Source organism: Harpia harpyja, chromosome 16 (genome assembly GCF_026419915.1).
Source record: "Harpia harpyja isolate bHarHar1 chromosome 16, bHarHar1 primary haplotype, whole genome shotgun sequence".
In the NCBI taxonomy this organism is placed as follows: domain Eukaryota; kingdom Metazoa; phylum Chordata; class Aves; order Accipitriformes; family Accipitridae; genus Harpia; species Harpia harpyja.
Window position 1 is genome coordinate 13,226,349 of NC_068955.1, and position 12,098 is coordinate 13,238,446.

Consider the following 12,098-nt stretch of genomic DNA (forward strand, 5'->3'; position numbering starts at 1 on the left):
TAAAAAAAACATACAGCCTTTATGTCACCTTGAGAGGGTTCATGACTTGTCCCAACTGACTGGGCATTAGTGCTGTGTGGGACAAGTGCTTAAGATTCACAATTTCATGAAATTTTGAGGGATTTTCTTTATAGCCACAGCTATTAAATGATTCCCTTACTCTTGCTTACTTCTGTCTCTGCCTAACATATTTTTTTTTCCCCCCTCCTTGATTAATAAAATAAGCGTTTAAGTAGAGGCATCAAGTTACTTGAATACAACTTTGGGCCTAGAGTCTTCTGCTAGAATTTAAAGCTCTTACACTGTTTAATCAGTCTTGCAGCATTATCAGTTTGATGATGTCAGAAGTTACCCATTGAACAAAGAGAGATACTTGCTAGCAATGAATATGTAAAATAATCTTTCAAAAATGACTTCTAGCAAGCTAACTAGATACCTGGTAAGTCTAGTTTTGACTTTGTGTTCTGTAGTATCCACATACACTGATTCACCTTCTGGAGAAGAGACAAACTCAGGAACACTAAATATTATTAAGCGTGTCATCAGAACACTGAGTTTAAAATACTTAACCAAAACTAGTGTTTCATAGGTCTTATCTGAAGTCATGTCTTTCAGTTCTTTCTGAACTTTCATAAGCATTATCTGAACTCAGGGTATTGCTTCAGATTTTCCTTCATGGTCTCTCAGTAGTTCCTCTGATTCCCCCCCCCCCCCCCCCCAAGTCTGATACAGTTTTTGATTTTTATCTTATTTTCCTAAAATAAATTCTTTATAAATGCTTGACTTCTAGAGTTAGCACTTCTGGAAGCACTTCCTGAAGAAAGAACTTGTTTTTACTAGCTCTCCATGGCTGAGATTCACTCTAGAAAAATGTATAATAGCTTGCTTCAACTCCTAGTTTTATTCCTCTACATTTTCTGTCTGACCTGACACTGGAGTGAAAATTTCATCAGTTATTTTTGCCAACAATTCTAAAGCCAATGGAGTCACCCTGTCTTTCTATTGCTTTTAGCTAGATGTGGCTTTCCACAATGTTTAAACTGTGTGGTATAATGCTATTATCTTACGAATTTAAGTTATGGCTTAAGTAATCAAATCTCTTCCCATTGAAACCATTTTCAGGTAAGACTTGTTGGAATGTGACTACGTAACTTTCTGAACTGTGTAGCAATAGCATTAAGATTGGTAGGAATACAAAAGTGCACATGTCTAGATACTTGGACAAACAGTAGAAAAAGGGTTAATTGCATTAGTGGTGTGGCACATTAATGTGTGACTTCACTGAGGTTACCAAGCAGCAAGAAGAGAGTAACACTGATATAGAGATAGGTGTCAAGAAGATGAAGAATAGATGTCATTTTTCTTATTGTTCATGAGTACTGAGACAAAATAGTGAAGCAGAAGCATCCATTCATTCCTTAAAGGTGCAAGAAAGAAGTCCGAAATCAGTTCTTCACTGCTAGTCGCAGAGCCCAAGAGATATGTTGAGGGCTTGTTGGCCAGTCTCTCTTGCCCTCTGTGTTGCACACAAATAATCCTGGTCAGACCACTTGGGCACATGGATTCTTTGTGCTTGTGAGTAGGTGGGTGCAAGAGTGCAAGTAAATGAACCTGAGAGAATGAGTGAGAGTAAAATCAGTTTACTTCGAGTTTTTCTGTAGAACAAGTATCACCTTATACTTCTGTAAGATCTGGCATTGAGTTTTGTTATGATGATTTTCCATGTGACGAGGTTCTTTCCCTATCCAGGGCACTCTAGATAGCTGTTGCAATAGGTTCTCCAGTGTCCAAAGTTTTAGGGCTGAAAGTCTTTGCTTGTCAAGTGGGTCATAACACGACTTCAGAACTCCCAGAGATAATTTGAAAAGTATGTAATGAAGTTCTGCTAGAAGTACTTTTGTTGACATCAGCCTGAACCTAACAATATTATTTGTCAGAATACTACTTTGGGAAATGATCTCATTCCTGGTAGCTGGCAGTTGGAGAACGAGCTCTCCTTTCCCAGAGAAGGAAAATACTTTGCTACTCTAATTTTAAAGTAATGTTTTATTGCAAACATTATTTTTCAACTTCATCTTAAATCTCTGAAAGAGTGTAAAATCTCATCTGCTAAGGTGTACTCTTTCATGCAAGAAGGACATGTTATTCCATTTTTTTATTGACAATTAATATATTTTAGTATAAACATAATATTGGCGGTTTTGACAGTTTAGCTGCAAATTGAGTTTACCACAACATGGTTTGGAACAGGTTTGAAAGACACAATCTGAAGTTGGGGTGATGGGTGGAAGGTAGATTAACAGCTGTAGTATCTCTGGGGTTTTTGTATTGCTATAAAATGGGATTAGAGTGTCAGATAGACGTTCTTTCCCTTTCCTTACTCTGTGGCCAGGCACTGAGATGTGTTAGCAGGCAGTGGATTTTGGCATGGGAAGGTGAAACACAGCGCTTTGCTCTTTTTCCTTTACTTAGTACAGCATTTAACTCTGAAATACATCAGAAATAACAGTAGGGTTTCCCCTTTTAGAAAAAGAACAAAGTTGGTCATAGAAATGTTGCTAATTTGAAGCTGAAACTCTTATTTGAAGGCTGTGGTATCCCTGTGTTCCATGCCTAGGGAACTTGGTCTAAGCACTTGGTTTTCATGGGAAGCATCTCATTTACTTGGGAAATCTGTTTTAATTCTTTTTAGCAGTGTAACTTGAACATGAGTTGCTTCAAAAATTCTGTGCTACTAACACATGTTGCTTTGGCTGGGTTTTAATTGCTGAAAATGGAATTGAACAAATTACAGAACCCAAGCTGGGTAATGTTGAAAGACTTTCCTGGGTAGCTTCTCTGTAAGTGGTTGGTGAAACTGTTCAGTCTAGCTGCTCAGCCTGTTGGGTAGAGAACACTTCAAAAGGCCTACCTAAGGGAGCATCATGCTCTCTTCTTTCCCTTTGAGATTTGATAAGGATGAGCACAGTTCTCAGTTGGATGGTGTTTGGAGGTCAGTTTGGTTAATCTCCAGTCCTGCAAGCAGCTGTATGAAGCCACTGACTGACCAATGCTCTGCAACCTAGCTTGTGCAGTTGTGCAGAAATCCTTATCACCAGTTGTCTTAATCATGTCAGGCATATGTGGGATGCAATGTGTTTATTCAACATAACAAGGCATTGCAGTTGACCTGTGTTTAGTCACGCAAAATAAAATGTTCATAAGTACCAGTAACATTAATACTATGTTGGTTTGCAGGAAACTGATGTTGCTTTCTGATTGCCTGTCTCCCTAGCACCTCAATACTTCTTCCTCTTTGCCACCATGAGTTTTGGCTCTGCACATTTGTTGCAGCTTGGGTTCAAATGGCAAGCAATACACCACACAGCGAGGGAAAACCGCTCACTTTTCTGGGCTTTCTGAGCCTAAAGTGATCAACATACCATCTAGAATTGAAGACCCTTATATAAGTATCAGGTAGCGTTGTTTCTCTGGAGATTGGTGGAAGCAGATGCATAGACCATAGTTTCAAGCTTAAGAAAATGTGTCCGCCTTATGTAGCATGTGGACAGAGGTAAAAGGTTCTCTTCCCTTGGTAAGGAGCACATTGTTTGATTTTTATTTTACTTTTTTTTTTTTTCTTTCCTTTTCTCAAGGTATCACATGGAATGCCTTAATCCACCTCTGAGTGAAGTCCCTGTAGATGAATGGTTCTGTCCAGCCTGTGCCCCCATGGGTGTCAGTGCTGCTGCAGGTAAGGATTTTGTGGTATCCAGTCAAAGTAAATATTTTTCTCCTGGCTTAGATGATGTGAAGCATGTGCTGTTTTGAAGAGATGTTTAACCCCTGGTTTTATCTGTTTTAAATAATTGTTTTGATAGGCATTCTCTCTTGAACCTGAAGAGTTGACTTGAACTCTTGACTGATAAGAGGATCTTGTTTATTAAGATTTTCATCTGTTGAGCTGCTGCTTATAAGCATTCTTTAACCTTCCTGAGGCAAGCCCAGCACCTTAGTGCAACTGCATTGTATTACATTGGAAAGAATTTATTAGTATCCTGATCTCAGATTGCCAAGGTAGCAGCAATTTCTGTGACCTAGAAAATTGTCTTTCTGTGTAACAGTCAGCAGTGGTGTCTGTGCTTATTTCCTTTTGAGAGGATTATGTCTGCTTTGGAGGTGACTGGTTTAAGAAAGGGCATACTAACTTTTTTTTTCGTCCAAAATTCTGGAAATGCTTTCACCTGTAGAAAGACAAGTGACCTGGGCATCTTTTCTTTCAAGATACAGATCATGTCAGTGAAGAAGAGGTTGCTGCCCTCATGGCTGATGTTATTCCTACCACCAGTAGACTACGCCCTCATGTCCGAACCCGAGCTATAGCCAGAACTCGGCAGAGTGAACGAGTTAGGGCAACAGTGAACAGAAACCGGATAACAACAGCGCAACAAATTCAGGTATTTAGGAGTATTTGCTAATGAGCCTCTGGAATAATGTTGTGGAAGAGTTGAAATAAGTCCCCCCTTAAGTAGCTCGGCTGTCTGTGTTGGCTGTCCACAGCACAGTGATTAGTAGTTGTGGAGCTCTTTTAAATTGGGATGTAGAACATGTGCGAATGGAGTGCAGCACATGACCAAGACTCTCTATTTTGAAATCTGTGGTAGCTTCCTCTCTTAATCTGCATTTTTATCACCTCAGCTGTGAGCAAAATTGTATTTTTATTCCCAGTGGCTGTTAATGCACAGTTTGTGCACCAGTTCTGTTTTTTTAGCAAGTTTTTTGCAGAGACAGGTCATGTTTATTTGACATTTGTGTATTTGCTTGTTTGTCCTCCTACCCCCTTTCCCATAGCAGTAGAACCTGTTGGCCACCTTTAGCCAAACTGAAGAGAAAAACTTCAAAATGTTAAGGTTTCTATGTTTCTGAAAATCAGCCTCTTATTGAAAAGAAAAAAACCAGATGCTAGTGTCCTTAATGACGTGGCAGTGTGAGTTCAACTACATTAACAGGTACCAGAGATTCTATGCAAGAAAGTATCCCAAATACCCGAAATCCGTCAAATCCTTTACTCATTGAACTGTTTACTGAAGATGACTGCAGCTGAGATGGTTCTGGATGTTTCTGTTTGCTGGGATAATTACGATCTTTTAGGTGACAATTAGTATGCTGCAAACTGAGAACTTTCAAACTTGGGGATCTCCTGCCTGCTCTGCCCTCTGGCTTTAGCCAAAGCACTCTACCTGTCAGCTACATAAATATAAAAAGCCTTAAATTGCACAGGAGCATATAGTGACTTAGTGTGTAAGCAGAACCTGTAAATAACCTCCATGGGACTAGTGATATGTTAGTTGGTTCTTCATTAATGCTGCTGTTGGATTTGGTAGAAACGTGTGAAATTCTACAACTTTTGAAAGGAAGAGGAAGATCTGGCTTGACATAAAATTGTTTTTCCCTTGGGGATGGTCAACCGTGGGAATAGGTTGCTTGGACAGTTTTTGAACTCTTTATCTTTGGTGGCTTTCAGCACCTGCCTGAAGAAAGGCTTAACCAACCTGGTTTGAATTCAATGTTGACCAGTGAACAGAAATGTCAGACCCTTCTGAGGGACACCCCAAGATCCTGTCCAACCTGAATTACTCAGTGATTCCATGAAAATAAACTTGGTTTCATTTGACAATAACATGCCGTTTTGATTGTATTAAGTCAGTTTTTTTCCAAAGGTAGGAAAATGAGGGAGAAGGGAAGAGTGGATAAAACTAAGTATTTCTTCAAGTTGGTCAGTTGGCTGTGTATTTCAGGTTGGGTCTGCTATAAAGGCTCTTCTTGGAGTGTGAAGCGCAGACTGAAAAAGACTGAGTTGGAGATGGAAGGTCTGACAGATTAAGCTTTGCCTTGTAATCCAGTTGTAAAGGTCAGGTGAGAAAGAAAAAGGGAATGCGCTTGAGATTGTGAAGTGCCTCACTTCATGAGCTACACTTCTATAGTCTGTAACTTCAGGCAGAAGAAATAAAGGTAAATAAAGACAGGCTTAAGGGAAGCAAAACAAAATGCCAAAATCTGGGGGGAAAAGTGGAGGTTTTCCATTATCTTACCTACCTTCTGGTTGGGAAGAACAGTCTATTGTTAATTAGCTCCCCAGAGTTTACCTGTTAAATTTCTCATCAAAATCAGTGGGAGGAGAGAAATTTGTAACAAATCGCAAATGATCTGAATTACAGCAGTAAGTACAGTTTGAAACAGGTGCCATGAATTAAGATCTAGCTTGCGTTAAGTTCTTGTCATGTTTTTTTCCCCTTGATGTAAGGACTTCCTAGAGTGCTTTAGCAGTCCTTAAATTCATTATGTCCTCCATGGTGGAGGTCATCTTATTTGGTTGCCAACCTCCCTGTCTCCAAACCCAGGCCTTTTAATTTCAACTTCAGAAGAGTTAATAAAATAGAAAAACTTGATGAATGATTTGATTGTTATTAATGTTGTTAACATTGTTGTTAAGCAATTACATCTGAGTTGTCAGGGCTATTTGTTGAAAAAAAAAAAACCCGTAGAGGAGTGTTGTTTGAGGTGAAAGGCTGTGCAAGGTAACTGCTAGTTTCTTTCTTTACCTACCTGTTGTTCTAGAAATAGTGTGTAGCTGTCTCCTGCAGATGAGAGGTGGTGCCTGGGGACTTTACCATTGCATAGTAGCGTAAGCCTGGGAGCCCACTACTTCCCATTCAAGAAACCATTCCTAGCTCCACTTCTCAATATGCAGAGATTATTACAAACTATACCTAGAAAGGCGCTATTACTTAGACCCTTTGTCTCTGAATAAAAGTGCATCTTATTCTAGCTTGTACCTTGAGTTGACTGAAACTTAATTCCACTGGTTAAGGAGTGTGTAAGGTGTTGTCCTCAAAGCACAGAGAGATGCTGATTTCAGATCTTTGGAAAGCTTTAGTATTTGGGGAGGCAGTTTGTTTTGTAATTCATCTGTTGTTCTGTAGGTGCCTAAACTAGTGGTGGTTAACTAGATGCACTATTTTAGGTCCTTCTAGAAAAATAAATATGTTTAGGCTAATGTTCAGAGCTCTCCTTACTCCATCCTGTTCTCCAAGTTAGAGAATCTTATGTAGTAGTTACTGGCACCCATGATACTTAAAACAATGGTGTTCTAATAAAAATAGCTCAGCAAAATAGTTTGGAGCCTGCATTAGTGACACTAACAGAGAAGCCTGGTGAAATTACTTCCATAGTAAGATGAATTGAAGCGTATATTTCTGTTGGTATATTCTGTTTTCAAACATTTTGCAGTTTGAAGCTTCTTTGCCACTGCAAGATACTCTAAAGCCATTCTTCTCTAGTGTTTGTGCCACATATACACTTTGTAAATGAACAAGGATCCAATGCATATGCTCTGGTAGAAAGTAAGCACAGTGAATAATCTGAAGCATCAGAAGCATCTTTCCATCTGCTCATATGAAACTTTATCTAATCTTGATGCATTGTAGTTGCCTGAAGAAAGGAGAGGGAGTAGGGACAATGTCCCTGCCTGTGGCAGGGGTCTTTAAAGGTCCCTTCCAACCCACAGCATTCTATGACTCTGGCATTTTAGGAATATGGTTGGTGTGGACATGGCCAACTTAACATACCTGTTGAGAGAAATCTGCTCTTAACCGTCTTTCCAACTGAAGGAAGGAACAAACCTGTGCTGTGTTTGCCCAGCAAGGAGGCTTTGAGTTCACATTCTGAAGCTGGTGGTTCAGAATCCATACACTTCAAATGTGTTTGTTTAAATGTGGTTGACCCTTGAGTATAGAGAGGAAGAGGAATTTGAACCTTTTATCCTGGTTTCAGCTGGGATAGAGTTAATTGTCTTTCTAGCAGCTGGTACAGTGTTATGTTTTGGATTCAGTACCAGAATAACATTGGTAACACACTGATGTTTTCAGTTGTTGCCAAGTAATGTTTAGACTAAGTCAAGGACTTTTCAGCTTCTCATGCCCAGCCAGCAAGAAGGCTGGAGGGGCACAAGGAGTTGGGAGGGGACACAGCCAGGGCAGCTGACCCAAACTGACCAAAGGGGTGTTCCATACCATGTGACGTCATGCCCAGTAGATAAACTGGGGGGAGTGGGGCTGGGAGGGATCGCTGCTTGGGAAGTAACTGGGCATCGGTTGGTGGGTGGTGAGCAGTTGCATTGTGCATCACTTGTATATTCCCATCCTTTTATTATTATCATTATTAGTTTCTTCCTTTCTGTTCTATTAGAGTGTTCTTATCTCAACCCGCGAGTTTTTTTTTTCTCTGATTCTCTCCCCCATCCCATTGGGGAGGTGGTGTGTGAGCGAGCAGCTGCGTGGTGCTTAGCTGCTGGCTGGGGTTTAACCGCGACAACCTTGTAGGAGCAGCCCCTGCTTATCACAATGAAGTGATGCTCTGGAGGGGGACTCACCTGCCATTTCAGTGAATTCCCTGAGGTGTGTGTTTGAAATGCTGCCTCTGGACATGTTTCACAGTATTAGGTAAAGCTGACCTAAAGAATGAGGAGTTTAAGACAAGGGATCTCTACTGCGTTGGCTTTTCAGTCTTTGCTCATTGCACTTTGCTGCATGATGAGCCAGAGGTCAGTTAGGTGGATTTGGGAAAGTTCTTAAGTGAACTTTTTCATTGAGGAAATGTCAGTCTCTGGGATTGTTCTAATTTAAAGAGTCAGTTAGGCGAGCCATGACTTGTAATACTGAGCAACGCTGAAGAGCAAGGTCATGTTCTCCTTAATATGACAGTCAATAGGTGAGAAAGGTCACATAATTGCTTAACTGGCAGCTTGGTCATATGAATCTGGCAGCTTCTCATACGAATCTCAAATCCATTTTTCATCAAATGCTTTTATAACTAACTTGTTGCTGACCTTTAGATACCTGTATCATGTAACTTTTAATCCCCCACACAGCACGTGCCAAGTTACCTCATGTCCTCTCTTCTGGATGAAACAATTGAGGCAGTTGTAGCAGGCCTAAACACAGCCATCTACCAGCGTCCTCTTACACCGCGGGCTCCTACTAGGCAAAAAAGAAAAACAGGTAAGGGCATCAGACACCTCCTGTGGTTCTCATCTGCAAGAATAAAAGCTTTGGGAAGATAAGCCTGAATCATACACAGTACTCCAGATCAGCTGTATGCTGCCACACCTGTGCAGCTACAGAAGTATACCACGTGTTTTCTTCTTTCCCCGTACCGCCTCTGCCCAGAAGTGTCTTGAAGGTTGCTTTTAAATAAATCTGAATGATTTTACTTTTTCTGCTCTGCTGGTTTATACTGTTGCAGCACACTGTAGGTCTCTGAACTGCCTTTGTGTGCCATGGGGGAATGAAAAGGGGAGTACAGGGTAAAATGCAGTGCCAGCACTTAGCCAGATACTTGGTTGTCTTTTGTTCCATCAGGTAGGAGAAAGAAAGTAGGAGGCAAAAAAAGAACTCAGACAAAATCTTCTGCTGGGAAGAAGAGTTCAGGGACACAGCTGAAGAGACGCAAGCATCTGATAAAGAAGAGAAGGGGGAAAAAGATGAGAGTAAGATCACATGTGAGTTTCTGCTAGTGTCAGTATCTGCCATTTTTCAGCCATCTGTAAAAGCACTATAACATGGGATTCAATGGAAAAAGACACTGTCTTATAATGATAGCAGATAACTTTTTTTCTGGTGGGGGTATGCACAGGATGTGTCCAGTGTACTCCAGAAAGATGCTGTATATGGAAACGAATTGCAACTTCCAGGCAGGCCTGCTGGATTTGTTGACAAATCCTGTTACCTGAACTGCAGGGATCACACTGTAAAGCGTGTCCTGCAGGCTTTGTGTTATGCCTTGCCATTCAGCTGTAGTGTTTAATTGGTACTGATGCAAGTTCAGTTAAAATTGCCACCACCTATTCTTTTTAATAGGCTATGGATGTTTGTGTCCGTGTTGTTGCAAACCCAGTTAATCAGCCATAAGGGCTCTGAAAATCCCTTTCAGTTGTGGATAGTGTTCTCACGTGAACTATACTGAATACTTTGTACCAGCTTGACTTTGGTCCTCAGCTACCTTAACTAGAGTTTACATCCTACAGCCAGAACTGTCCCTCCAGCCTTTATTATGGAATTGAAAATTTTGAATGACATTATTAAAGATTTTTAGAAACTTAACTTATCAAGTCACTTAAATCTGATATGTGCAGTCTCTTTATGAAGTGACATATAGGCCATAGTTAGAAGTTTTTAATAAATGCTTTAAAACAAATGTAGAGAATAAATGCACACCTCTTTTGCTACCAACAGTAGTAACCCGATGACTGTACTTAAGTGAAGAATTCAGGGCTTTAAACCCAGGCTACGTGCCTACCCTAATATAGAAATAACCCAATCTCTTTATCTGTGCAGGTGAAAAATGAGGCTACTACTCGCTCCCGTATTGCAAGAACTCTTGGTCTTAGTAAACCTCTGCGTGGAGCCTTGCTTCCTTCCATGTACAAACCAATGGAGCCCTCACTTGGTCTGATGAGAGCAGATATCGGTGCAGCTTCTCTGTCTGTGTTTGGAGATCCATATGAGTTGGATCCTTATGAAAGGTAAGATATCTCTGGATTATTATCAGGGACACGATAATTTCACATGCGTCAGGTTGTTTGTACATGCTACTTTTTGCAGAGTGTAGATCTTGTGTCTGAAGACAGCTTTGGGGACACAGTTCATAATAACACATTGGCCTGTTCTTTCTTTCCTTCTTGGCCAAGTTGCTGAGCTCTTAAAGAATCAGCCTTCTTTAAAGAGGTTTGCTGAAATAATAAGCCTCATGAAAACCTTTAAGATCTATGGGGTTATTCAAAGGCTAGAATCTGAAGGAGCTGGATCCTAATCAGTCATTTTCTATTTATTTTAAGTGAAGATAGCTAGCATATTTGGTATGCAATAAACAGTGACTTCACATGTAATTAAATGGACCTGTGGAATCTTCCATGTTTCTCCTTTTCCAATCTTCACTTTTCCAGACACTTCAAATTCAGGAGGAATCTTACTGTGCCATAGTTTGTGTCACTCTTTAAGCTTTGGATTTTGGGGAGGAGGCATCTGAAATTATTGTTGGTGAAATTTAATTTTCCACTTAAGTCTTTTTGATCCTTTCATAAAAGGAAATTACTCATTTAATACTTTAAAAATAAAAATCTACATTTTCATTTCTGCTAGCTGAATTACACTGTTCTATTTATGTGGCCACAGAAAATAAGTATATTGCACAAATCTTTTTTTAGTGTATCATAATAAAACAAACGATGCTCTCTAACCATACCTGTCCTCGTAGTATTACCTACTTCACCTATTTGACATAAACATTCAGATAATTTCAGGATTCTTGTGTGTGTTCTACCCACAGTAATGAAGAGGTTCCAGCAAATCCAGATTCACCAGTGAGTGCCAAAAGGAGAGTTCTCTCCCAGTCAGCACTGAGGTCTCACCGTCCTGTAGCTAGACCTGTTTCTGTGGGACTTCCCAGGTAAAAATCCATCAAGCTATTTATTTTGTTTAATTTTTCTTAATTTTCTAATGACCTTAACAAAAGAGCAAACTGGGTGATCATCCTGGTTTAACTCTTTTCTTACCCCATGTATTCTGAAAGAGTGTGTGTGTGCGTGCGCGTGCGCCTGCACATGTGTAGATAAATAACCACAGCATTTTATGCAAGAATTCTTTTTATTATGTTGAAGGGCACACACTTATTCCTTCATAATAGCTCTAACTATTGCATTGAAATTTCAGATTGGTATTTCCACCCAAATGTAGCTCTTCTTGCTTTCTGTTTTGGGATTGTTTAGTAACCCCATTAGTAAGTTTTAACTCCGAGTCTCATTAACCTTTAAAAAAATGCTTGCTTATTTGAGAGGGCTGGGGAATCTAATTGCACATCCAGAGGAGGAGGTGAGGGATGTACCCACCTCACCCAATTCTTCTGCCATTTGTTGGAGCTCAGAAAATTGAGAGAAAACTGTTTGTTTGATCCTGCAATTTAACAGTTGCTTTGCTGTCTGACAGATGTCTGTGTGCATGCAAATTGTGTGCTCCTGTGCCTCCCAGGGCCAGGGAATGTTGCTGGGTGCCTGCTGCTGGCAG

General features: G+C 40.2%; 1 protein-coding gene across 4 annotated transcripts in view; it reads left to right on the plus strand.

Moving 5' to 3' along the window:
• The window catches only part of PHRF1 (PHD and ring finger domains 1), a 34,644-nt gene that overhangs the window by 12,240 nt on the left and 10,306 nt on the right, over window positions 1–12,098 (plus strand). For 3 of the 4 annotated variants that reach the window (XM_052810765.1, XM_052810766.1, XM_052810767.1), the window contains 6 exons: window positions 3,636–3,733; window positions 4,264–4,436; window positions 8,909–9,038; window positions 9,399–9,538; window positions 10,374–10,561; window positions 11,365–11,484. In XM_052810765.1, coding sequence (XP_052666725.1) covers window positions 3,636–3,733; window positions 4,264–4,436; window positions 8,909–9,038; window positions 9,399–9,538; window positions 10,374–10,561; window positions 11,365–11,484 — 849 coding nt within the window. Of the gene's footprint in view, window positions 1–3,635; window positions 3,734–4,263; window positions 4,437–8,092; window positions 8,481–8,908; window positions 9,039–9,398; window positions 9,539–10,373; window positions 10,562–11,364; window positions 11,485–12,098 lie in introns of those variants that run through there. The other variant, XM_052810768.1, reaches the window with a different exon arrangement.